This window comes from Netta rufina (assembly GCF_964035555.1).
Source record: "Netta rufina genome assembly, chromosome: 1".
Classification (NCBI taxonomy): Eukaryota; Metazoa; Chordata; class Aves; order Anseriformes; family Anatidae; genus Netta; species Netta rufina.
In genome coordinates this window covers 80,093,909-80,121,170 of record NC_140123.1, presented here as the reverse complement: position 1 = coordinate 80,121,170, position 27,262 = coordinate 80,093,909, and the positions used below count along the sequence as shown (strand labels likewise).

Here is a 27,262-nt window from a genome sequence, read left to right as displayed (position 1 = left end):
TGTGGTCTGTTAGCAAACCAGAAGTGCAGAGGTATGTCTGTACTGTCATGTTAACTCCAGGCTGGAGCCCACAGTCTAATCCAGGCATTACAGTGGTCCTCACAGGCTCTTTGTGGTGGGAGAAAGTGATGGACAGGCAGAACTTGACCCCAGATACCTGTGTAGATGCAACTAAAGAAAGCATATTCCAAGGAATTTTTGTTATTTGATGTTGAGGGCAAGAGAGTTAATGTAATAAGGGAAGGCTGACAAGAAGTGCAGAACTACGTGAAGATCTGGACAACGATGTTTATCAGATTTCTGGGGGAGGCAGAAGAGCCAAGGCCAGACAGGAAGGATCCTGCTTAGAAGGAAGACATCATGGCTTCAGTTTGAAGTAAAAGGGATTTGGATTGTAGGTCATAAATCATCTTCCAGAGTTAAGATTCTTCAAGGCAAGATGATCTTTAGACAGATGAAACTTCTCTGAGTGGAAACAGGAAATAATTAAATGTAATATAGAGCGTGTGACTTGAAGCATCCCTGAAGTGGCTGGCAGGTGTAATTAAGGTAATTTATCTTTGCTATGAGGTTAATATATATATCATTCCTTTTTCTGAAAGGTTTTCTGAAACTGATGAGATGTGTACAGTTGTTGTATACACAGTAATGAAAATGCCAAGGTACTTTTTTTCTTTTCCTAGGTAATCTAACTCACAAAGTTGTATCTTTGAAACAATCTCCTTATGCTATCTTCTTCTTTTGGTTCTAATATAGTTCACAATATTCTTAGGAAATCCTAGAATTCGAAGTCAGTGCCTTGATTACCTTTCTACGAGATGCAGCAGTTGCTTTAGTTCTTCCAGTTCTCCAGCTGATATGAGAAAGGTTACGGTGTATTTGTGGCAAGGAGGATAACAACTCCTGGAGGTAATCTGCACTGCTGCTCTTCACTTCATGGGGGGTGGGAAAGAAAATCACATTACTCATTGCCGGAGAGCTTTCCAGGGGACTAGATGTCTGTTCTGTATGACTAATGATATATCCAGCATGCAGATTGTTCTCTGTAACTTTGGGAAAGTTACAGACATCGGAGACTAGATAGGCCAAGGTACGTGTATTGTCTCAGGCATCCCATGGAAGACAGGAATAGGAGTAGATAAAATTACAGTGATTGTGCCAGAGGCTTTCTGACAAAAAATTCCCTGTTATAGTATGTCTATTCTGCTATTAGTCCATAAGATTATCGCTATTAGAATCTCTCAAATTGGTAAATCAAGTAAATGGGAGGACCACTAGGTAACGGGGCAGCCAACTTCAGTTCCATAAGCTCTTTCATTTTGTGTGGTTTTATTATGAGTAACAGAATGTTACTGGGTGGAGGCATGACTTTTAAATGACGACTTTCAATTTATTTTAAAAATAAGCTAAAATAGAAGCTTTCAAAGAAGAATGTAAAATATTCCAATATCTGCATAGTAGATATGAGTTGCTGTTCAAACAGAAAAGTGATCCTGCTTGCCTTCTGAAAAAAGTTGCTATAGCTTGCATAGTGTTGTTTCTGGTTATGATACTTTGTCAGATGCTATTTCAAAGTTTAAAAAGAGAAACCAAAGAAAAGGAGATGGAAGATAAATGTGACATTGCTGTAAATGAGTTTGAGACTTACTCTAGCCTTCATTATCTTCTCTAGAAAGTTATAGCTTAAGAATAAAAGAAGAGTTGAGAAGAAAACAGGCTTGCTCATCAGAACAAATTGCTTCAATTAAAGTTACAGTGGTTGGCCTGAATTGTTTCTTTGTGTGGTTTTGCAGAGTGGACTCAGCTGAGTGCTTGTTAAGCTAATTAGATTTGTCACAGGATTTTGGCACTAGGACTAGAGTAACATTTACTTTCACAACTGTCTGCAGTAGTTCTATATCACTTCAGTGGTGTGCTTGTTTGTTTATTTTTTTTGGCAACAATATGCAACCTACAAAATACTTTATAGAAGAAGTTTGATGTGTTCACTCAGAAGTGTCTTTAAGTCTTTAAAGCATTTCAAGATATTTTCTCACTGCTTTGCTTTTTATTGACATCTTGGATTGTGTTTTTTTTTTTAATTTATTTATTTATTTAATGTTTTTGTTCTTAGAAATTGCAAATTAAAAGATTAGGAATGTTTTTCTGAGTGAACATATTTTTTCATTCTATTCAGCTTATTTTCATAAAACGCTCACCTACCAGAGACACTAATATAATTCAGCTAATAGAGAATTCTCTTCTTGATGTAGAAATGTCACATTTTAAATTCTGGTGTCTATTCAAAAAGTGTTTCAAGAGGTGATCAATCAATAAAGCTCATGGTCTGCCTCTGATATTTGGGCATGGTATGAAGCCTAATAACTTCATTGGAAGTAATGACACTGGACTGTTTCCTATATATCTGTGGCACAGAAATCTTTATGGACTTAGAATCCTTTTATTTTTCTCTTTCATTCATTTACTCCAAATTTTTAAATGAGGCATTTCTTAAGGCAGTGTTAAGCAATGTGATAGTATGTGCTTTTTTCCTCTTCAGTTTAAAGCCTCAGTTTAATGATATCTTAACCAAAGGTACAGTAACTAAAGCTAATTGGTGAATTCATCTTAAACTTCATGAAGTTTAACTTGGGCAAGCATATTTTGTTAAAGAAAAATGATTTATCAGACCAAACCACAGATGGGATAAAGCTATATCTTTGAAAATAGAAGCTAAACCACAAAAAATACAGATACGTTTACGTTTGTATTCTTATAACTGATATGGATTTCATCCTCTGGATGGTGTTTGCCCTTTTACTTTCATCTGGGAGTAGAGCTCTCGCATGAAAACTTTCAGTCTTTTTCAGTATTGAAGAACTATTAGCTTTTTTTGTTTGTTTGTTTGTTTCATCTAAATAGCTATCCTTTCAGTAGGATGTTTTTACATCACCAATAAATGAAATAAATAATCTACAGATGTATTTATTTTCTATTGCAATAACTGTTTTATTTTAGCATGTGCACGTAATTTCAGCACATCTGTGGCAAATGTTCCTCTCTGACTGTTTTGGCAGGCCTGGAAAAGGAAACAAATGGCTGTGGTGAGATTACTCAAATGAAACTTTTGAACTGATTCAGGACTTTTCTAGGGATTTGTTCTCCCCTGAAAAATGTTAGCAGGGAAGTTTTATACAATGGCAAAAGTACTTTCCAAGCACAATGAAAACAAAACTAGGGCAATCTACAAATTTCTGCTTGCTGAACACTCTTTTTCTAAAAGAAATGGCTTTGCTCCTGGATCAGGAGCATTTCGGATCCTGGATCATCAATTACAAAATTAACCACTTGGCAGGTCTGGAACATAGACAGGATATTGGGGTGATCTGTGACACCATTCTGCGGTAAGGATTAGAGGTTGGAATCCGGGCAGTCTTGCTTGCAAGTCTGGAAGTGTTCGGATTATGCTGGTGAAATGGGATGGAAACCAGTTGCTAGTTCTCCTTGTGTTACCTAAGGACATATTCTTTTTTTTTTTGTTTGTTTTTAATGGTAGATAAGTAGAATTTGTTCAAGAAATGCTAGGAGAGTGTAGGTCATGCTATTGAGTATGGTCTGGAAGTTGATACTACAAATTCATCTCGGTGAAGGTCTGGAAGAGCAAACACCTGAAGTAATCCATTTTTCCTGTGGCTTAGTGCTTGCTGATAATGAAGTGATTCTGACTAACGCTATCTTGTTAACAAATGAGAAGTAAGTAGAATGGATGCTTGCTTGTGCAAGATAACTCAGGGAGGGTAGAGAAAGTACAGAACATAGTGGATCATACGTTGTGCTTTGTCTCTGCTAAGGACAATCTCACCTCTCTTTGACTACTTTGCATGGCTTAGGCAGTGGACTGGTCTGTGCTGAGTCTTCTGTGGCAGTTGCTGGTAAGACAGAAGCAGTCTCTTGGTCAGGGACCATAAAGTATACTGCTGTTTAACCAGCCTCAGGCTGTGTGTGATTATCCCCATGTCAGCTTCGTGCCTGGGGTGTTTGATGAAGAGAACACAAGACTGTCTCCCTCTCTAGGGTCCTTCTCCTGCTTCAGAATGCCCTGAGAGAGATTTGCTTATTGACTTCTTTTTTTCTGACATATTTCATGTAGATTTAAGTGACTTTGGTAAAGGTAAAATTTAATCTAGTGACTTCAGCTGAAGGTCCCCCTCAAATGCAGTGACAGTTTTGATTGTTGAATAGTTGTATGTGGTAGGGAGGGAAGACTTTCTCCTAGCTGCAGGTATCCTCCCGATCATACTGAAATTACATCAGTGAGCATTTGGTCATTAATTGCCATGTGAACTGGACCAGTCCAAAGTCTGAGAACACTCGTCCATTTACAGTAACTCAAGTCTGTAGCAAATCCTGCACTTCCTGGCATGGCACGACTGGCACCCTGGTATCTTTCTGTAGCCAGCACTGTCTAATCTTGTTTATTTCATTAACGTTAACAATCTGAAAGCTTGCATTGGTTAAGTATTTAAGCTCTGGGATGTGTGGTTGGCAAAATTAGAGTGAGTTCTGAAATGCCGTTAGGCAATATCTGTATTGCTCTGCATATCAGCATCTCCATTAGCTTTCTTAGTTCACTGCATTACAGTAATGAATGAGTGAGTGAGCAATGTTTGAAAAAGCAGTACACCTTTTGTGACATTTTTCCTGAAGAAAATACTACAAAACATTCTGTACCAGAATTTCTGCTTATTCATGCAGAATCCTTCTTAGAGAATTTTTTCGGATCTAATTAAATAAATACCTTAGGACAACTATTTAATCCTAAGATGGGAAACAACAAATTTCTGGAAAAGAGGATTGTCCAAACTGGAAAATGGTTGGCAATAACATGCTGCAGGATGGTCACAGACATTCAGGATAAAAGGAAACCTTGCAAGCAGAACAATAGCTTGGGTAAAGAAGCCATGTAAATTAGTTTCCAAAGTTTAAGAAATTTAAGCTGATATTTGTTGGGATGTTTGGATACTGTGCTGTGGTTCTGTGAAGAGGCAGAGGACAGGATTTTTCAAGCTGGTTACTCAGATCTCTGTAGCTGCATGAATCAGCTATTGATGGTTTCTGCTTTGATCTTACACATGATGGTTGTCATTTTTTTGGAAAACAAACATTACTTCAAAAGTAAACCAGAGTAACAGAGCACTGAGTATTCTGAAAACTTCAAGTACCTTTATGGCAATTAATTGTATCCTAGAGGGCCAAATGCTTTGGATAGGTGGGCAGTGGTGGGGTTTGCTTGGAACTTGGAGAGCTTTAAGGGGCTAAAGGATTTGGGCAGGTGTGCTCACTTTGCACCTTCTTTTGATAATTGAAAATGTTAAATCCCTGGCTTTGTATGAATGAAGAGCAGCTTAACTTGACAAGTTGGAAGCTCTCAGCACCCCACTCAGCATTGCATCACTTTTTTTTTTTTTTCTTAAAAATGTATATATATAATTTCTAAAATGCCACTGTAAGTGTTCCATTTTTAGCGATCAGACCTGCTTGCTGGTGAAGTTACTGTGACTGAAACAGATCAGACTGAATCTAGCAAGTGTTGCCTAATTCTGCAGAGAAACAATGCAAGAGTTGATAAATGAACGGGTCCTCTAGTTGACATTATATCTTTGGTTTTGTGTTGCTGTGCTTTTTTTTTTTTTTTTTTTTTTCTTCAAATCCTTGCTCAGCAGGGACTCCTACACAAGAGTGCTTGCCTTTGTATTCCCCATTCCTGACACCTTTGCCTATGCACATCTCTTAGGTGCTCGTTCTTAGGGCCTCTTTTCAGTGTTCAGTTTATCTTTAGGATCAGGGCTTGTCCTGGTGCTCTAATCAGCACTTACATGAACAGTGATTTCTTTCAGCAATGGCATTTGGTTACCAGACAAGAACAGAGAAAAAAAAAGAAAAAAAAGCAAAAACTCTAAAAACCCACTTCCAAAGATAACTTACCAAACAGTTGTTCAAATCAAACAATTCTTTCCCCTTCTTTCCACCCCCTAGCCCTCATGCTCCTCCCCCCACCCCCAGCGTAACCAAGGTAGATGTATTCTTCAAAATGGCATTGCTGGATGTGAAGCAAAACAAAGACAGAACTTAATGGTCCTGTGATGGTGCTGTGGCGATTAGTAAAGTGATACGTGTTGGATTTTCAGAGCCTTGGTTGCTGTACGTTGAGTGTCTGAACTTTTCTCATTAGCTTTAATATGTTTTCTAATGACAATGAAACAATTCAAGCAGCAGATTTCTGAAGGAAAACTGTATTTCATGGGTAGTTAAAGTTGCTTTTCATCAGTACTGTGATTTAATATCCATCAGACTGTTTTATATCTCGAATGTGCTTTGTGGTATGTCAGTGATTTGTTATCTGTTTCATGTTGGCTGTCTGGTGTGTAATATGTGATCTCTGTAAAATCCCTGTAGTGTTAGCAGTTTTCAGAGATTTGAGTAAAAAAGGCCTAATTAATGCCTTATCTCTTCCTACACCCTCCTTACAGATGCTTTTTTGTTGCTTGTGGTGCCTCTTGTTCTTTGCTGTTTTTGCTCTTCAAAGAACTAATGCACAGTGACAGCTGATGTATGCTGTGGAGGGAAGCATAAGCTCTTTGAAGAATCTATTCAGTTATTCAGAGTAACCACCACTTCAAGATTTGTCTTTTATCTGATCAAATGAATTCCATAAAATATGGCAAAGTTTTCCATAATGCGAGTTGATTTTCTGATGCTTATTACTATCCTTGGGCTGTAGGGCAGCAGTGTTGCTTCTTTGAAAGTTGCTTTCACAGACCTTGTTGCAAACTCACATAACATATAAACATTGAAGGTTGTGCTGTGATAGCTGCTGAAATCGAGCAGAACCACAGAACATACCAAAACGTAAGATCCAGAGTCAGAGTAGCCCTGCGTTACTAATTCAAAAGTAGCTTCTTTCCTCACCCGACTACAAAAACTAATATCAGAAGCCTTTTTTCTTACTATGATAAACCTAGAAATCTTGGAGAAGATTGAGAGCTGGTTTATAATGCAACATATCAGTAACAAAACATGAACACGCAGTAAGTTGCTTGATGTTGAAACTCGATAGGGCTTTTATATTGGTACAAAATCTGCCACTGATAGAAACAAGATTGAACAGTTGTATAATGCAATATTTCTTAAAATACATCTCAGTTAAGACTTAGCAGACATTAATGCACATTTTAAGGTTGTATCCTCTTCTGATTATGTGACCCTGACCACAGATACATGAAGCATACATTTGACAACTGATGGTTTTGAGTCTTCCTGAAGAACACATTTAAACATAGTAAATTAGTGAAATTTTCTACGGCCTGCATAGGTGGGTCCACTTAATTTGGAACCAGTGTTTTAATTAAGCAGTTTGAGTTGAGCAATGTCTTTCAAGAAGTTACCATCTCCCATATCGTATCCCCATAGTTCTCAGAACTATGGTATTGTTCTCAGAATATTTTGATAGAAGATCTTAGTTTAGCAAATAATGAAAGGCAAGAAAACAGTGAAATATAAATTTCTCCGGGGGGCGTGGGATGACCTCAATATTACCATGATTCAGTTAACAAATTTAGATCAAGACATTCAGACTCAAATTTTTAGGATGGAGAATCTGAAGGTGAGGTTAGGGGGCAGTAGTTAGGTGCTTGATATACTTTTGAGAATGAAGGAATGTCAAGTCTTCACTTTAGCCTCCTTTTGTTTTTTTTTTTTTTTAAACCTTATCGTTTTTCTTGTCAACTGCAAATGCTCATGAAACAGCCACTGAAGTGGATTTTTTATGTTTTTGTGACTGGAAGAGAAGCATGTGCTTGAAAATATTTGGTAGCTGCTTGGGACCATTTCATCTCCATTTGATGGGAATCAGGAGTACAACTTTAAAATTATCTGTAGTGTGGGTATAAGCAAGTAAATAAAATCTCCTGGAAAACTTGTGTGTGGTTTCAGAGGGCCAGAGTATTTGACGTATACACACAGTTTATTGTAAGCACTCTTAACTGCTTCTGTTGTCTTGTGCTGTGTGTTTATTTTTATTTTATTTTATTTTATTTTATTTTATTTTATTTTATTTTATTTTATTTTATTTTATTTTATTTTATTTTATATCTACTGTTACAGAAAAGAAGTGAAAGTAAATGGAAGGAAATAAGACAGTCTTGTGATTTTTAAAGTAGCATGGATTTAATGAATGATTTTGAGTATTTTTTGAGTTTATTCTTTGAGGTGTGTTTTTTTTAGCTGCACAGTCCACCTTTGGGTTTTTGGGAGGTAATTAGAGGATATGTAATACCCTACTGGTTTGATCACAACTTCTGCTCATGACATTTTATAATGAGTATATAGTTTATAAATAACATTTCGAAGGTATAAGGTTATACAGAGATAATTGCACAGCTGAAATGCATTGGCACAAGGCCAAAGGCTAAGCACTTTCCACCATCCCTTGTAAATTGAATAACTTCACTTTATGAAGTGTATCATCAGAAATTGTTTTCATTACTCCCAGAGGGCAAATTAAGGTTAATAAAAATCCACTTCCAGATTACCCAGATGTGTGAATCTTTGTATTTTTAGAACCTTTCCTTGTCAATCATATTTCTTACTGAGTATGTATATGCAAATACAGGCATGTAGGTCATAGTTTCAGCTCATTTCTACTATTCTGAATGGTTTTACCTCTGTGAGACAGACTTCCTGTAAACACAACTGTGAGACTCATCAGGATTATTCAGATTGAGTAAAATTAAACACCATCCTTCCCTTAAGCTGTCCTTCCTCACATCCACTGAATTCCATTGTTTTGGGATTTCGTTTAACCCATGAAGCAGCCATTTGACCCATCTGCTTCAGTCCACAAAACCACTGTATATCCTCTTTTTTAAATGTTAAGTAGCACGTTCTCCATGTGAGGCAACCCAGTATTCTGTGGATGCTTAGGCCATCTGAGAAACAGAATCACAGCATGGCTGAGGCTGTTGGGGCCCTCTGGGCTCACCTGCTCCAAGCCCTGCCCAAGCAGGGACACCCAGAGCAGGCTGCCCAGGCCCATCTCCAGGTAGCTTTTGGAGTTCCCCAAGGAGAAGACTCCACAGCCTCTCTGGGCAGCCTGTGCCAGGGCTTCGTCACCCACACAGCACAGAAGTGCTGCCTGATGCTCAGAGGGAGCCTCCTGGGCTCCAGTTTGTGCCCAGTGCTCTTGTCCTGGCACCACTGAAAAAGTAACATTTTTGTAAAAGTGATTTAGGAGGGAAGTTTCATCAGTTTTCTCCCTGTCATAAATTAATTATGCATATAATCTGAAATAGCACACATGTAGAAGTCATCTCTTTTAGTACCCTGCTTTAACAATGTTAAAGACTTGTTACAAGTTCTGTCTTCTGTTCATTCTGCTTCCCTGTGTCCTCCCCTTCTCAAAAGAAAAAAAAAAAAAGGAAAAAAAGAGAACTTCCACTGTCTTACCAAGACAGCTGTTTCTGCCTCTTAGTGTAAGAAAGAATATTGTATATATTTAACAGTATAAGGAAAAATATAAGAAAGGGCCTAGTGTACAGTAATACTGAGAATAAAGCATTAGGAAAACCAAAGAGAAATTCTAATCGGAAATTCTTGGAAGAAAACTCGATGATGTTACAATTTATAAATCTATGCAGTCTTTTATGTGATTGTTGCATTTTATTTTTTTTTTCTTTGTTGGACAAAACAATGTTTAAACAATTTTTCTCTAAAGGTCATTGACATGCCAGAACACAATCCTGGAGATATGGGTGGAACCATGAGACTGGGGAAGAGGAGGACTGTTTTCAAAACACAAAATTCTATTTTAAGTAAGTTATATTTTTGCTCTTATCACTTGCCTTTTGGATAGGAACTCTGTAACATGGCAAAGCAAAAATACCAAAGTACATTTTGTTAAAGGACTACAGCCTCAAGCAAGCAGTTGGGTGGCAGCTTCCTTGAGCTCATACACCTTGAGCTTTACACCTTGAGTGGCACTACTGTTTTTGAAAAAGTATCTCCTTAGAATTAAGTCATATGCTGCTTTTTGAAAAATTCCAGTATTACTGCTCTACAAATTTTTGGAGATCTTTTTGGCAGTCCAGTTCTTGTCCAAACCTCCTAAGTGAGACGGTATTCCAAATGATGCTAGAATAAATTAAAGTGGAGTTCAGGCCATGGCTGTGATAGAGATGATTAAATGCCAGTTTACTAAATATCTTAAACTTACTCCTTGTTGGTTTTCAATGTAGAGCATTCCAGATTAGGCTCAGAGGGCTGCAAGAATCATTTGGGTAAAGAGATCAGGAAAACAGAGAGAAAAACAACATTCAGTTTGTCACTGGAGGTATGGCAGCTGCCAGGCACAATCTATTAAAATGGAACAGATGTTAATAAAAGGCTGCAGAGCTTCCTTCACTGCATGCACATTTTGCATACAAGTGTTGTAAAACCTGCAGGGATTTTATGTTGCTTTTTCGTTCTTTTTTTTTTTCTCTTCATTATTATTAATTTGTGTATTACAGTGTAAATTAGTTTACTCGTGGTCTTCACACTCTAAAGTCTAAGCTACTTGTGTTTGAGGAAAGTTGAGTATGAAACCTGAATAAACTCAGGTAACTGTAAATTCAAAGAAATTAGTCATCACTCAGAAAAACAGAAAGCTGGAGTGAGACAAATAGTATTATGTGTTTTCCATGTGAAAAAAGTAAGGTTTAAATTACAAGCCATATTTGTAACAGCTATTAAAGTAACACATCAGTGTTAATTGCTTCTTTTTTTGTGTATTCAGGGAAACTTTACGGCGATGAAACGTTTGTAGAGGAGCGACACAGGCATCGATATGAGGTAAGCTCTGCTCATACAATTTGTGCTCAAAACTTAAATCTTAAGCAAATCATGTTTCTCTTTGTAGGCATGATTTGCTTTAAAGCCAATGAGAGATTTCTTAAGTAAACTTAAAACAAGGTTTACTATGGTAAGGTAGAGACATTTAGGTTGGAAGGAACCTCTTTATTTTGTTCACATACATGCCTGGAGCTGAGTCAGCTTTAAAATTAGATCAGGATTCTCAAGGTTTTGTCCCATTTTCTCTTGAATTTCTCTGGAGAGGGATGTTCCACAATATCTTTGGACAATTTGTTCTAATGCTTAAACACTTAGTTTGAACCATTCTTCCAGTATGTCTAATAGGAGATTCCCTTGGGCACTTTGTCATCTATCTCTCACTCTTCTGCTGAGAACTTCTGAGCAGAGTGTCTCTCCATCTTCCTTATACTATCCCATTAGATAATTCAACAACCAGATCCATACTTCACCTTCACTTCTCCAGGCTGAACAAACCAAGCTCCTTCAGTCTCTTCTCCTGTGTTGTATGTGCTCCAGCCCTCTGACCATCCTGGTGGACCTCTTCTGGATTTGCAATATTTTGTCAATGGCTGTCTTGTACTGAGGGGCCTGAAACTGGACACAGTATTGTAGAGGTGTTCTTGCAACCATTCAACAGAGGGGAGCAGAGCAGTCTACTGTCTTAGTAAAACTTTTTGAGAGTGATGTTAGCTACTGACTTGACTTCCTGTGAAGTATTTGAAAGGTACAGGTCTATAATCCTTAAGGAGATTGTTCTTGGTCTGCCTAGGCTTAGATTATGCTTAGGAAGTCCACATTCTTCCACGGTCTAAATGTAAGCAGACTTCAGGCATTCACAACTCGGAGGCTAATTCAGATCACTTGCTTCTTCGTAGTCATCCAGGGGAATGGTTGGGTTACATGATCCTGGAGGTCTTTTCCAACCTTAATGATTCTATGATTCTACAGGCCTTTGATATAGGTCCACACCTCTGCTATAGGAGCACACTTCTGTTTGAGAATATCTGAGCAAAGGTGTCTCTGTATGTTCAAAATTCTATCATCCAAGTAGACAGGCACTAGCTGGACAGCATCTCTGGGATTGTTCAGAAGGCACCTGAATCCATAAGCATCTCTAGAGTAGCCTGAAGTATCAAATGTATGCATGTTACAAATTGATTGAGTCAGCGTTAAGTTTCCTTAAAAAGCTGGGAGGAGAATGTGATGGTAGTGCTCAAAGTCTGAATATTAATGGAGTGGTTAGATCATCAGCAAGGAAATGAAACAGCTTACTCCAGAGCTCCTGTTTGAGGGATTTTGAACCACAGCTCATGTCAGAGACTGCTGAATTGTGGTATGCAAAGAGGAAGTCAATCTTCCCCTCTGCTATGATAAACCATTTCAAAAACGAGGAATGCAAGCTCTTCATCAGGAGGACAGCAAGCAAGAGGGACCCTGGCTTTAATCTTCTGTATGTATTTATTGTTAAGGTTTTAAATTACTGGTTCATCTAATATAAAATGAGCGTGCCCATTTCTGAATACTTCTACCAGAGAGTTGTCAAAACAAGAAAGCAAAAATTCCTAATTCTTTTCCCAATTATTTTCATTCCTTTATACATACTAAAAGCGCTACAATTAACTAGTACATATTGTTAAATAATAATAAAAAAATAGAACCACAATTTTATTATTATAATTTTCAATATTTCAGGTGAACCCCGAACTGACTCACAGCTTTGAAGAGAAAGGTTTGAAATTTGTTGGCCATGATACAGAAGGGAACAGAATGGAAATTATTGAATTGGAGAGTAAGTGTCTCACTTGTCTGTAGTACTTTCTGCATCTATTCAAACTATGTAAACTATAGGTAGCTAAATGGCACGTAGACCAACACATAGCTGTCAAAACAGCCAGGATCATATTAGGGAGTACTGTTGACTCCACTTGTGTATTACAATAGGTGAAGATTCAGAGGATTTTATCAGCCAGTGTCTTATACTTCTCAAGGACTGTGCATGTATCAGATTATCGGGGAGACACTTACTCCTTTTCCAAAAGGTCATAGTTCTAGCTCAGTGGCTGTGTGGAATTATAACATGATTTGGGAGTCTGTCTAGTTCAACCCTCTGTTCAATACAGGGCTACCCTCAAATACAGATCAGGTTTCCAAGAGCCATATCCAGTCAAGTTTTGACTGTCTCCAAGTTGGTTATTGGTTGGACTTCAAACCACTCGCCACTATTCTTTGAACCCAGTCTAGACATTTTTAACGCATTTTGTAGTCTACACATTCCATCCATAGCTCCCAACTTGGGTGCTAGGAAACTGTATCAAAAGCCTTGCTAAAGTCAGAATTAAGGAAAGCTACTGCTCTCCCCTGATCTGAAGACTGATTATTCATAGTTCCTTTACTGTCCTTTGTGGGTCTGAAAATGGCTTTATTTTGCATTCTTGCCATAAACCAAATTTAGGCTGACTGGCCTCTAGATCCCTAGATCCTTCTTGTCTTTGTTGAAGATGGGCATGGTGACTCTCTTTTTCTAGTCATCAGGTACTTCTCACGGTCACCTTAACCTTTTAAAGGTATAAGCCAGCTTTGCAATGATGTTGGCCCTAAGCACCTTTGGATCTTCTCAGTCAGGTTTCAATAACTCATATATACTGAGTTTGCTTGAGTTTATGAAATATGCATACATGCTATATAACCAAAGTATAAAACATCACTGTAAAACTGTGACATCTGCATTCTTGCAGATAGAGACCTTTAAAACTTGACTAGGCAAAGTTGTCAGCAACCTGATTTAATTCTGAAGTTGAACCTGCTTTGAGCAGGAGTCAGGACTAGAGACCTCCCAGGGTATCTTCCAAACTCAGTCAGTTTGTGTCCGATTACCCCTTGTTTATAATCATAGGCAAAAAAAACACAAGTATGAATATCATATAGAAAGCAAATTCCTTTCTTTCATAGAAGCTACTCAGATAAATGAGAGTTTGATTCTGTAGAAATCTGGTAGCATTGGACTACTTTAGCAAGTAAAGCTTGATGTATTTTCTAAAGCATTCCAAGACAAAAAGGAGCTACAGTGCATATTTTTATTGAAAATTTATACAGAGCAGCTGTTAGAAATAGTCGTTTTGGTTTTGCTTGAACCCTTGAGTAACTCCTTGCTTTTAAGTCACTGTTGGCAGGATGAGTACCAGGCACCTGAATATGTTGGCTACCTTACAAGATTTTTTTTTTCCTTTTCTTAAATGGCCAAAAATTACCATTGGTTTAGATAAACTCCATGCACAGAAACATATCATGAGAACACGTTATCATTTTATATAGAGTGCTATTTCTGACATGATGTGAGAATTCATTTCGTACTCCAAGGTATATTGAAGAATGGTCTTGTGATTTTGAATAAGGGTTTGAATGTAGACGTCTACTTATAGTTTCAAGCAGCTGCACCATAGAGAGTAAAATGAGAGCAAAAAATACATAAACTACTAATTGTCATGGTATTCTTTATTTAGTTTGTTCCTGGTAGATGCATGTTTGTTCCTGTTGTGCATGTTGGTGACTGGTTGGGAGGCTATTTTGTCTGTCCTGCATGAAACAACTTCTATAGAGAGCATCATGAAATAAATCAGGCAGGATTTTTAAATTGCATGTTACTGTGAAAAGAATAAAAGCAGCAGTATAACCTGGAATTATTTCACAATGGGCTGCTAGGAGACTCTGATTACTAAAGAAGAAAAACAATCATCATAGGGAGGAAGCACAGAAATAACGTTATACCAGATAGCTCAGGCAAAACTGTTAGCAAAATATCCCCACAGGAAATATACGATACTTTGTCATTGTCTTGTTTTACTGCTTTAAAGAGCTAAATTGCATAGTAGAGAGAAAGAAGTTATGGGATAATTTTAGGATTCCAGGTTCTTTTTTAAGACATAGCAGCAGAGGGAAAAGCAGTATACTTGTTTATATTGTTTATCTTCAAAGAAGAAAACCCCTGCTTTCTTGTTATGCCTTATTCTGTACTGCAGAGAAATTCCTTGAATGTTTGGGATTGTTTTGGAAATTGTCAAACCAGAAGGGGTCTGTGGTTAATTTCATCCAGTGTTCTGATACAAGAATTGGTTAATGTTAGCTTCTTTCAACTCGTATTCAATGAAGGAACAGGTGCACAGCATGGAAGAGCATGAAAATAATGTTCTATCCTTATTTTTCCAAAGAAGACAGGAGGGATACAGAAGCAGTTGTAACGAGGTGCTGTGACTGGAGAAACAGAAAGCTAAAGATTTAAGAGAAGACAAACCAGCACATCTTGATTAGTGCAATAAATGGTGTTGAATGATGATGTTACTGTCATCCTTCATCACCCAGGATAAACTGCAGGAAAGAAGGGTACCATAAGAAATGGACATAATTTGGCTGTAAAAAGCGTGGCCTGTTAATTAGGAAATATTTTCTAAGCAAAATGAGGGACTATCAGAAGAACTTTCCAGTGGGAGCAAAAAAATCCCAGTGGACGTTATGAGAGAGCTTTGACCATTTGTATGTGAGACTGTGATGTCACTGCATTCAATAACAGGAGACTAGACTTAACAGCCCAGTAGATCTCTTGCAGGCCCAGTTATCTGAAGCTTGTTTTTCCCTGTTTTCTGTGTATATTGCTTTCATATTCATCTCAGTGTGTGTAAATAGTTGCTGTAAGGCAATGCCTCGTCTTTCAGGAAATTCTATTTTCCCTTCAGGTATGTGTAAGTGCATGTTCTGAATATGTATGCATGCTTAAATGTAAATAAATGTTGGATACCAAAACATTATGAAAAATAACATGAAATAGGTAAAATTAGGGTTGCCTGTGCAGCGTTTTTCTCCTTATATGTCTGTACAGATTTATTATTCAGCTTTTAGTTACATCATTGTGCACAGTTAAGTTGAATCACAGGATGATTTTTCATGAATTTGCTTTATTAACCGTCTGCCACTGTTGTCAGTTGCTTTACATGGAATAAAGTTGAGGTTACCACTGTCCCACCCTTAAATTCACACATGCTGATCTGGTTTCTAGACTGCTGTGTGAAATCTTGAATAAACTTTTGTTCTAACAGTTCTATTATTCTCTTCCTACATCTTTTAATTTTCTTTGACATCTGTCTTGTAGACCACCCATATTTTGTGGGAGTTCAGTTCCACCCAGAGTTTTCCTCAAGACCTATGAAACCTTCACCTCCATACCTTGGACTGTTACTTGCAGCAACTGGAACACTCAATGCATACCTGCAACGTGGTTGTAAACTGTCTCCAAGGTAATCTTTCCTTCTTACCTGCTTGGAGTTTCACAGTCACTTTGCTGGAGGGATTATCCTGTCCAGCTTTTCAGAAGTCCAGAAAAGGAGTTCTTCATATATTAATATATTCTGTGCAAGCCTAGCATAAACCCTGGTATAAAAGTATCTGTAAGCAGTGAGCGTATTCTTTGATTTCCCCATTTTCAGAGACTAGTAGGGCTACAGTCAAATTTCTACATTGTAACCAGAAGGAAGTAAAACAAACAAACAAAAACCATTAATAAACCTAAGTTTCAAGCCTACTGTGTTAACTTCTACGAATGATAGTCTTACAGGGAAAGAGATTTGCTAGAGGATCAAGCAATGAAGCATTCTTATCCAACAGTATTTTAATGGCCACAATAACAAAACTGAAAACCCTGGTTCTATTTTGCAGAACAGACAGTTCTAGAACTAGACAGTTCTAGAACTAGACAGTTCTAGTAGAAAGAGACCTGAAACAAAACAGCTGTAATATCTTTAAAGTTATGGAAAAGTTTGGATCTAGATTAAAACTGTGGTTCAGCCATACTGGTGGTTTTATGTTTTCTTCAGGCATCTCAGTTGTTTTGGTCATAGAGTTTTTAGTGTGTTTGTGGAGTGTAGCAATACTTTTCAATCAGTGTTAGCTCATTTTTGTTTATTTGAATTATATTAATAAAAGTTACAATTTTGTTAATAAATTTCATATTAATAAAGGTGTCAGAGGAAATCCTAGGGTACAGTAACAAAAAGGAATAAAAAACTTTCAGAATCATTAACCAGTAACACGGAACAGATCCAACCCTGGCTTGCGGGCTTTTCCTATAAACAAGGCATTGAACTTAGTAGTTTTGTTTTCCTTGAGCATTGCTTTTTATTCTTAAATAGAGCTCCTTTTCTTATGAGAAAAATAGAAATTTTAGAAATTTTACTGAGGTTTTAGTAGGAATGGAGCCAAGCCAGACCAGAACAATCCATTTTGTTACTTCTCTCCTTACGGATATCGTCTGTCTTTCATAAATGCAGTTTGTCTTCGCTTATTCTGGCCATTCTGCAGTTGCGTACATACAGAGATAATTTTTCTGATCTGCGAAGTACAGTGTGATCAAAATATTCCTGTTACCTTAACCAAAATATTCATGTTACATTAACCTGTTACCTTTCCCTAAAGGGGAAATTGGTAATATGGTAGTTTTCAGCACAATGATCTTCAGGCGTTTCCTCTTGTGAGTGCTTTCTGCCTCACAGCTGGTTGTGTTTCCCAGCTCCTGATATCCTTCTCTTCCCACTTCCTCCCATGAATATACCTATTCATCTCTCTGAGAGAAAGAAGAACTTGCTTTGAATAAATAGTCTGCATGTGTCCTACTAATTTCGATTGAAATCCCTTGGCAATGTAGTGAATGTTTTCTAACCTTGCCCTGAGGTTGCAGCAATTACTGAATGTGCTGCACTTAACTTCTATTGAACATATATTAATTCAAGTAAGTTTATACACAACTTTTTCCTTCCTGTTCATACTAAAAACTCCAGCCAACACTTTAATATTTAGCAAAGACAAGTTCAAACCCCAAAACTTTATATATAAAAGAAAATAAAACAATCAATCAAACATACAAGAAAATAGATCTTAGCATTTACTTTGTTACACAGGAAACAGGCCCCTCTGTCCCCACCTAGAGAGAAATAGCATAGGAAAAGCAAAAGATTCTGAGGCTAAAATAGGAGCATTTATATTACACCACAACCACTCATATTAACCTATCCACCTGCTGAGTGGAAAGGATTTCCAGTTTAAACCTTTAAACCCCAGAATGGTAATGATGTCATTGAACAATGAAGCTAAGACATGCAGTAACAAGACTGTTTGAAACAAATTTGAGAAGAGGATTTTCTGTACACCTCACCCTGTACTGCCTACGTGAGTTGTAGTCATGCTGTTGACTGCAGCAAAGATGTAACCTGAAAAAGAATTTGTGGAGGCCAGCAAGTTGAGAAAAATATTACCTAAACTATATTAAAAAGATCAACCAACCAACCAAAAAAATAAATAAAAGTAAAGTTAATGTTGCAGCCCTGAGACAAAGGGAAATGCATATTTCAGCATGAGATTCTTAACAGGAAATCATTACGTTAGAATGTTTAACAGCCCCATAATTAGGACACAATTTTAGAACATCTGACACATGGACAGAAGCCCTAGCTTCTAAGCTAAGCAAACAGTTGATTTAAAGATGCATCACACTTCTTAGGAGAGTGTCCTAAATAAATTAAAGCAAATAAAGCTTCACTTAGAGTTCTTTTTGTGAGGCTTGCTCTGGTAAATGCTCTGAAAATGCTTACACGCGGGTATAAGCCTACATATTTGAGAAAGGAATGCCTCATCTGGGATAAATTTAGTTCCTAGGAACTTTGATGCTTGGAGGTAGTCAAGAACTATGGATCAAAGTATCTCAGTGGTGAGATATTACTTAGTTACCCAAATTGGTAAAGTGGTACTTGAGCATCTAAGTTGCCTTTGTGACTTCCAGTGCTTAAAGATGTAAGTGCCTAATGATCATTCGCTTCAGTTCCTGGTGAATGTTTTTATATCATGATCTTTTCCAAATCTTTACATGGAAGTACTGAAGTCACCGTTTCACACAGAGCAAAGGTAGATGTATGGCTGTTTACGTGATTCATTTCAAAGGACAGAGAAGACCAGAACCACAAGAAACTCTCAAAAAGTATAGAAATCCCTCAAATGCAGAGCTCTTCTTTAAAATAAACCAAAATATTTTAATACAAAACTAATGGAGGAAGAGGGAAACTTCAGATGTAATGTTGTTTTTTAAAGAGTCTTACGGAATTTCACTTGGAAAAAGTAACGAGAGCTGTTTTATCTTTGGGCACTATCCTATGGAATGCAAAACCACTAATGGACAACAAAGCCATGCTGCAGTGGGCATTTTTTCTTCTTTCCCTGAAGCCAACATCTTTATTAATGGCCAGCAAAATTAGGCTATAGCACATTAATGATCATTGCAAGTAGTTTCAAATAAGGGAGAGCTGAAAGCACTATTCCGAACAAAGAAATAGTATAAACAGATCCAGAGAATTTAGAAACTTAAGCTGTAAATAATTAAATGCTATGATTCTGTGAAGGAGGAGGGCAACTGGGTAAAGGTAAATAATTTAAACACAAATGTTTAGTAAAAGGGGAGGGTATGTAGTAAATGAGATGTTCCTAAGTGAGAAAGTATTGGCAAATAAGACTGCTGCCAACATAAATTTCTCCAAATCATTTGTGAACATGCTGAGGGAAGAAACCAATGCAGCACCATTTAGTAAGAGTAATCTGTTAAGTTCTGGGCAGGTTATTAATAAAAGGTGTCCCATAAGTCATATTCAGGGACAAAGACCAAAAGTGGTCAAAGGATAGAAAGTAATCCATAAAGAAAAGAAAAATCAAACAAACCAAAAACCTTAGAAGATAGGTTTGTCCATGTGGTGCTCACTGCACTGACACTAGTTCTATAGGGAGGTTTGGGCAAGCACATGTAAACAGAACAGGAAAAAGCCTGTGTGACTTTTTCTGGTGTGTGAGTGACAACGAAGATATTGGTAAGGCTATCCCTGATGTCCCCTGTTAAGTACTTGGGTCCACCTACTCTGCAGGTGGGAAGAGGGAATGACTCATGGTATTGCAAAAGGACCTCTCAGAGTTGCTCCAAAATTAGAGTATGGCATATAGCATTGAAAGGGTTGGACCTCTTTAAAACTGACAGTGGTATATGATGTGTCATATTGATAGTTTTAAAGGCTAAAGGATGTTATCAAAGAAGCACTGTTGAAGAATTACAAGTAGCTGTAAGGAATTCATTTTTTTGAAGGTGAAAAGTGAGCTGCATCAAGAAAGATTTTGTGAGTTACACTTTTCAGTAGCATAACTAAGAATGTGTCACTTAATACTTCATAAACTAGAATGTGTGATATCCTTAGCAGCATAAGTTAGCAGGACAAATAGGATGAAAGGAACTGTCCTACTTGTCCCAAACAATAACGCATCTGGCCATCTGGCACAGTGTTATATTTCTGCTATTAGCAAAAGCCTGGCACTGCAGAGGAAAGTGAAGGAAATCGTGTGGCTTGAAGACTAGTCAGAGAGTAGCAGGAGAGGGACTGTTTCACTTAAAAAAGAAAAAAAAAAAAAAAAAGAAAAAGACAATTCAGAAGCCAGGGGTGGCAGCTGTACTGGTAGGGGTTGTATTCTCACCAGCAGGAAGCAGTGCCACAATCCCCAGAGGAGGCAAGAGGAGAGGCTCCAGTGGCAGTCACTGCAACTACTGTTGCAGTTCACTGCAAAGTGAAATACCAGCTGGGTACTGTATTTCTGTTAGCTATGGTTAGATTAGGTAAGGATCAAAGTGACCAAAATTCTTCATCTCTGTAACCTCAGTAGACTGTCTTGAAGATTGACCAGAGGTAGTGACACTATGAACTCCGTGTTTTGTTCTTTTTTTTTTTTCTTTTTTTTTTCCCCCTTCTTCTTCTTGGCCTTATCTTTATACTGCAGACCTCATGGGGGGAAAAAAAAGGACTAGAACTGCTGTGGTGGCCACTGAGTTTCTCACTATCTCCTTTTTGTTATATGAATCTAGTGTTGTAAGAGTGGTTACAAACAAGATGTATATCTTGGCCAAGATGTTTATTAATTTTTGCAAAAACTGAGAGAAAAGTTGCTGAAGGAAGTTATAAGCATATTTTTTCATTTGAGGATTCACTGTGAAAAAGAATTTCATAAAGGAAAAGCCAGGCTTATATGATTTATTTCCCATCACCACACATACACACTTTCATAGCCAGCACATTTAATTAAGATTTATACAGCATATGAAATAGTAGTAGATGTGAGCACAAAATATCCACTTCATTTTTATGTTTAATATCTGTGTAGCAACTCAGTGTTGTTTGGAAGGAAGAAGACATTTATTTACCTGAGAGGTAATGGCTATTTTGTGGTTAATACCACCTGGAGTTTTTCTTCACATTATTTGTCAGTTGAATATAGTTCATATCATAGGAAATGTTAGGAACTTCACATCACTGTTGGTTTGAGGCGATAGCACCCGGGCCCAGATATACCAAGATTCATGTGTGCCTGTTTGTAGCTTAGCTCTTGAAGGAGTTCAGGTCTTCTGGGAGCCTAATTTCATCTTGTTAACATGATGCCACAGCTTCTGGGGATGCTTAGAGAAACAATTCAAACAGATGAAACTGTGAGACTGACAATTACCTGTGTATGAAGCCCAAGGGTTGACCATTACCTCGGTATTTCCCCTCTCTTTCTTGCCACCGTGGCCTGCCTGTTAGAAATGAAATTGACTTACATCCAGCACAACCATTCTAAATTAGGAAAGACAGTGGGGTGCTACTGCAAAACAGTCAAAAAAAGTAGTGACAAGAGCCCTTTTCTGGGAAGTGGATTCAAACCTTGTACTGACTGGGCAGTGTGGGAACAGGAACAAAGTTGTCATCTGCCAAGTCGGTGGTTTAGCCTCTGGGCTAGTAGCTAGTCAAGCTGCTAGCCACCCTCAGCTTCTGCAAACAGAAAACGGATTGAAAAGTTGGGGTTGATAAGTCAAGGAAGTGACTGAAGCATCCAGCAATGTGTGACAGCTCCTATGGGTAACTGGCTCCAAAACCTGCATCACTGAGGGGGGGAGGGCTGATGATGAGAGTGTTTGGTGGAGATAAATGCCTAACTCTCTTCAAGAGATGAAGATAAGCAGCTCTCCATTCACTTCATTGGTCCCTGAGTATTTTTACTTAGATGCCTGAGGGCCTTATAAGGGTATAGGAAGATCTGGGTTATATTTTTGTGCTGCCACTAGGCAGCAAAGACAATAAAAACATGTAATGCAGAGAGCACTCGGTTCTCTGAAGGTTTTGGGCTTAAACCAGAGTTATCATGGGACTGCACAGCTCTCTGCAATCAGTAATTTTGCTTTGTGTTCTATGGACAATTTTTGCTATTTTGCTGTGATGTGAAAATGTAAAACTGTTTTAATAATACTGAATTTTTATTCCATGTTTCCACGGGTACTTTCAGAAAGAAGTAAGTACAGTGTCAGTGATGTTGTGTTTGTGTGTGTGTGCATCTGGCATGCTTGATCATACTGTTAACAACACTTTCCTCACTTGAACTGTGTAATTGTTCGGCAGCTGGAAAAATAATTGAATTGAGCATTTCTAGTTAGCCTGATATGGCACAGTCTTTACAAGATCCACATCAGCAACATGCAAAGAAAGGGCATAATACTGTAGGCAAAGTCTTAATAGTTGTTAGAACAGTCAGAATATCTACCCTGTCTTGTACAGAAGTTACTACAGTGGTTTGGTGTAGTTGTGGGAGGCTCCCTGAACAGTCAGAGGTAGAAATTAAAGAGATGGCTGTTGGTTCTTCTCCTCCCCTCTCACTCTATTAAAATGGCTATGTTTTTATTTAATCTTTACACTTTTGCAAAGTGGAGGAGGTGAAATTCGGTCTAGAAAACAGTGCTTAGTAACGAGCATGAGTATGACTGAGTGCAGTTTGTTCACTATTCCACATTAGAGTCTGGATCAAAGATCTCCAGCTGTGGGGTTACATAGTTCCCCTTGAAACACTACAGTCACTGCAGGTCAACTGATAAGGCCGTGTCTAGGTGGGTCATGGGTTGGTTTTGTGCTTGATGACCCAATGGGAGCTCATGCCCAGAGGCAGGGAGTGTTACGTGACTGAGGTCCTGTTGGCTTGGTGATTAAGAGTAAGATGTAACAAGATAGGTATGTGATGGCTGGAGTAGAGGTGATACCCAAGTCTGGCACCCACGCAAACAAGGTCTGACATCCCCACCTGTGTTCTGTTAACCATACACTGCTCTCCGAAGTGTTGCAGAACTGACCAGCATTATTGCTGTTCACATATACTTGTCAGTTCCCCAGACTCCCTTTGCTGGCTTCTAATCTTGGGAAACTCGGATATCTGGAAAACAGACTGTAGAGGTGGAGCTTGGTGAGGAGGAGGTTGAGTCTGGAGGTTTTTCTGAAGAGGTGCAGTGTGTGCACTCACAGTTAAGATAAACCTGGAGACCTGATAGACATCACTGGGTAGATACCACAAGGCCCTGTCCAGCTAACTAAGAATTTGTGGTTTGTGGGTACTTCTTTCTTTCAGTCACTGTGGTGATTTCCTTCCTTCACTGTTTCCTTGTTCTAGCCACTTATAAAATGATCATTTGCATGGCAGCTTGTTCTGTGAAAAACAGTCTATTTCTCTCAGGAAATAACAGAAGAGGGTAAAACCTCAGGAAAAAGTGTCAGGATAATGCGTGGTGGAATGGAAATGATTGATGTTCTTACTGGAAAAGCAAGAATCATAATTTAAATATAAATGTAAGCTTTCTGAGTAAATAAAGTCGTCGTCTTTGGTCATTTTCTTTACCATAAAAAATAAATTCCTTCTAGTCTTACGCTGAATACCTGCTATGCTCCATGCTGTTGATTATGATTGCATGTGTATGGCACTAGCAAACTATAGAATGAATATAGAGTATCCAAACAGAAAACAAACAAACAAACAAACCACAAATAGAACATATATATTTTTTTTTTTATGGTGGAACATTGTCTCTTAGACTCTAGAACATCAGTTCTTAGACTCCAAACTTTCTCGCAGAAGCCCATTTCTATAGAGAAATAAAGTATTATATATTCTAAAATACAAAAATTGAGCAGTAGGTTAATATAGTTTTCTGGAAATGGGTTGCATTTGAGGAAAGTGTTTATCATACTCATCATCTGGGTTGGAGGGCTTGAAGTAAAACATGTATTGCTGTTCATATTTTCTAACTGTGTATTGCTTTTAACAGTGACAGCTACAGTGACCTCAGTGATGACAGCTCTCCAGAGAAAGAGTTTCCTAATTCAGAAACAAGCTGAAATGGTTGTATGAGAATACAGAAATGGACAATGCTATTGAGGTAAACTGAATTGTTTTGATACTGCTTTATGACATTTATTTGTTCTTGACTTAAAACAGGAGACAAAGTTACCTTGATTCTCCCCTTTGTTTCAAATCCCGTCTGAGAGCTTATGTTTTCTTCCTTGCCTGCAGCAGTTAATTATTCTCCTTTTCTGCTGCTTAACTCAGCAATTACATTATTAAAGTCTGCTAAGTGTTTTGGGTACAGCTTATATGTAGGATGCTGTACAAAATCAAGTTGTGTTAGTGTTACAAGATACAATGAAAGCACGTTCAAATATCGTGTTTTCTGTTACTTCAGTTTGCAAGTTTGGATCACTTTGAGTACACCATGTTGATACAACTTTTTATTTTGCCTTAATATAACAATGCATAAAATAAAATTACAAGTGAATATGAAATACATTCCAAGATAAATACTTGGAGTCAATCTGCATAGTGATTAATACACAAACAAGTTTTGTAAAATTGTGTCTTTGTTTGCCACAGTGATGTTTCTTATAGGGCTGGTTGTTTTTTTTTTGCCTGTAAAGATGGTAGCCTAACATTGCTGGTAGGTGAGATTCCTTTTCAGTCTGGAGATCATATTTCCTGTGAGCCACCTGACCTCTGCAGAGTCTGGGACCACTGCAGAATCTGGGTCTGAATCTCAGTATCACTTTTCTCAACACATGTTCATCAGAGTTTTATCTGGCAAGGAACTCTTATCCATATGTACATTCACGCTTCTTAGTATTTCTGAGCACTTCTGTAAGCAGGATACAACTTTTCCCTGCTCTGATTTTATTCCAGTCACATCGTGTAGTTACTAAGCAGCTGTGCTTAATCACTAAGCTAGTGATTGAGGCTGTATATGAATGATGCATTTCCACCTGATGATTAAAATACTGGTGAGATGCTAGAAATTGGAGTTTTGTCCTTAGCCACAACATGGGTTTCTTCTGTGACATTTATTTATTCTTCTCTCTCATGCATCACGTATTAAAGATGATACTACATCCCTAAATCGTGAGAAAGGAGAATAAAATGTTGAATGATTGCATGATCTGGTGCATGCAGGTGCAGTACTGATGCATGTCCAAGAATGACCAAAAAAACAAGTAGACATAATGTTTCTTTTCACTCTTGCCCAGATCCTTCCTACGTCCAAACATTGCTATGGCTCTGTTTCTTCAGACTGTCATATAGTGCAGGACAGGCCCTTTAGCTCTGATCTTGCTTTTCTCAATAGGACTTATGAATGACAATTGTCTGTTTACCATAGCAGTTGTGACTTTTTCAGTGCTTGGATGAATGTTCTTATGTGATGTTTTCAAGCGCAGTAGCCAGTAGTCACAGACATGTCACTGGTGAATACCAACTGTATTCAACAGAATTACTCCAGAAGGAATTCCAGATCTAAACAAATGATAGAATACCTGTAGTGTTTACCATGCAACTACTTTGGAGTTGAAAGAAACTGGCATAAGGATAAGGTAAACTGAGTTACAGAAGAAATGTTTTTAATAATTATTTTTTTTCCTTTTGTTCTTCCTTCCCCTCCCTCTTTTTACGTTACAGAAAGTTGGAAATGGGGCAATACTGAATAGAACAAAGTGGAAGAGTAAGCTGCTTGTGCTCCTTACTACAAGAATACAGTATCTCCTCACATACTATTTTCAATTATTCTCCTTACAGAAAACAGTTCTTCTGTCCTTTAGCAAAATCTGTTTGTATAAATGCTGTTTCTCTTTAAAGATGACGTAAATGGTTGTGCACCTTGGCTGTTAATCATTATTGATCTTGTTCTGTATTTCAGAATGATCTCAGGTGAATATGCATTATTTCACCAGTTCACAGTTATTCTTGCTTTGAAGGAAGGCTTGATTGTTTTCATTTCACCTTAGAACAATAAGATGAAATACATTTGTCTTTGTCAATGAGGAGGGAATACATGAAAAATTTAAGGGGCAGTTGTCCATGAGCAGTAGAGAAAGGTTTTGGGTTTGTTTCCCTGTTAAGCTTGTTGTATGTATGTGTATATATATTTTTCTTTCCTTTTTTTTTTTTTTTTTTGCTGTTCAATATGTACAAATGAGAAATTGTTTTTGTATTTCAGCTGTTTGTGATTATAATAATTGATGTCGGATATGCATGTCTTTTCTCTTGGCTTTTATATGTAATTCCATTTGACAAAAATTCAAGTTTGTTTGCTCTGTTTCCCCTGAAAGTCTGATAATATTGAACCTACCAAGTTACAGAAGTGATATTAGAAGGCGTTTTTGTATTCATATTTTGTAAGAGAGAAAGTAAATGCACTCATATTTTAAAATGCAAGCTGTATGCTTGCACAAAAGTTGTAGAAGAACCAGTCATAAACATGGAGCATAATCTGGGATCCAGTTGTATGACACTCATTTAATTTCAACAATTGAATATAACACTGAATTAAAGTTCACCCTTGTTTTCCCTCATCCAGTGACCACACCATGGTGATGGGACTCACTTGCAGTAGGACAAAACAGTGTATTTAAATTTAGAAATCACAAGTTACTTCATTGTGTGACACCTGCAGGCTGCTCTTGCAAAGCCAGGACAATAGCCTGAATCACTGAGACAGAAAGGGAAGGTGAGAAGTGCTGTACTGTCTGTAAGGCTGGATCCCATTAGCACAGTGGCATCAGAGGAGATGGACCTAAGCTATGTAATTGATAGGCCCCAAATGCTTGAGGCACCCCTTCCTATAAAGCATTTTAATTGTTAGTTTTGTTTCACTATGATTTTGGGCAAAGTGGCTTTTTTTTTAGTAGATCAAAAGGTAAATATCTGTACAAAAACAAAAAGCACCATGTCTCTTTTACAGTTTTGTAAAACAGTAAGTTTGAGAGCTTTGTATTGCTTTATGAAATCTCAGGTTACTCAAACAATATCTCTCTTCACTAAAGAAGCTTTAATGGTAATGAAATAAAAAGTGTTCCTATGGAAGTGGTTGTTTTAAAGTGTTTTGCAAATATGTGCCTTACAAATAGCAGGTATTGTCAGAACTGGTATCACTTTATGTCTTTCCCAATGAGAGAGACTGGCTACTGGTTTGTGAAAATCA

The 27,262-nt window shown here is 37.7% G+C and overlaps 1 protein-coding gene across 4 annotated transcripts in view; it reads left to right on the top strand.

Annotated features, from left to right (window-relative positions):
• CTPS2 (CTP synthase 2) overlaps window positions 1-25,764 on the top strand; it is a 67,657-nt gene extending 41,893 nt beyond the window's left edge. For all 4 annotated transcript variants that reach the window (XM_084306142.1, XM_084306145.1, XM_084306144.1 and 1 more), the window contains exons 14-19: window positions 9,752-9,848; window positions 10,811-10,866; window positions 12,580-12,676; window positions 16,028-16,172; window positions 24,068-24,178; window positions 25,741-25,764. In XM_084306142.1, the coding sequence (XP_084162268.1) occupies window positions 9,752-9,848; window positions 10,811-10,866; window positions 12,580-12,676; window positions 16,028-16,172; window positions 24,068-24,137 (465 nt within the window). In that variant the 3' untranslated portion in view covers window positions 24,138-24,178; window positions 25,741-25,764. The remainder of the gene's footprint in view (window positions 1-9,751; window positions 9,849-10,810; window positions 10,867-12,579; window positions 12,677-16,027; window positions 16,173-24,067; window positions 24,179-25,740) is intronic.
• Window positions 25,765-27,262: the final 1,498 nt, after the last annotated feature.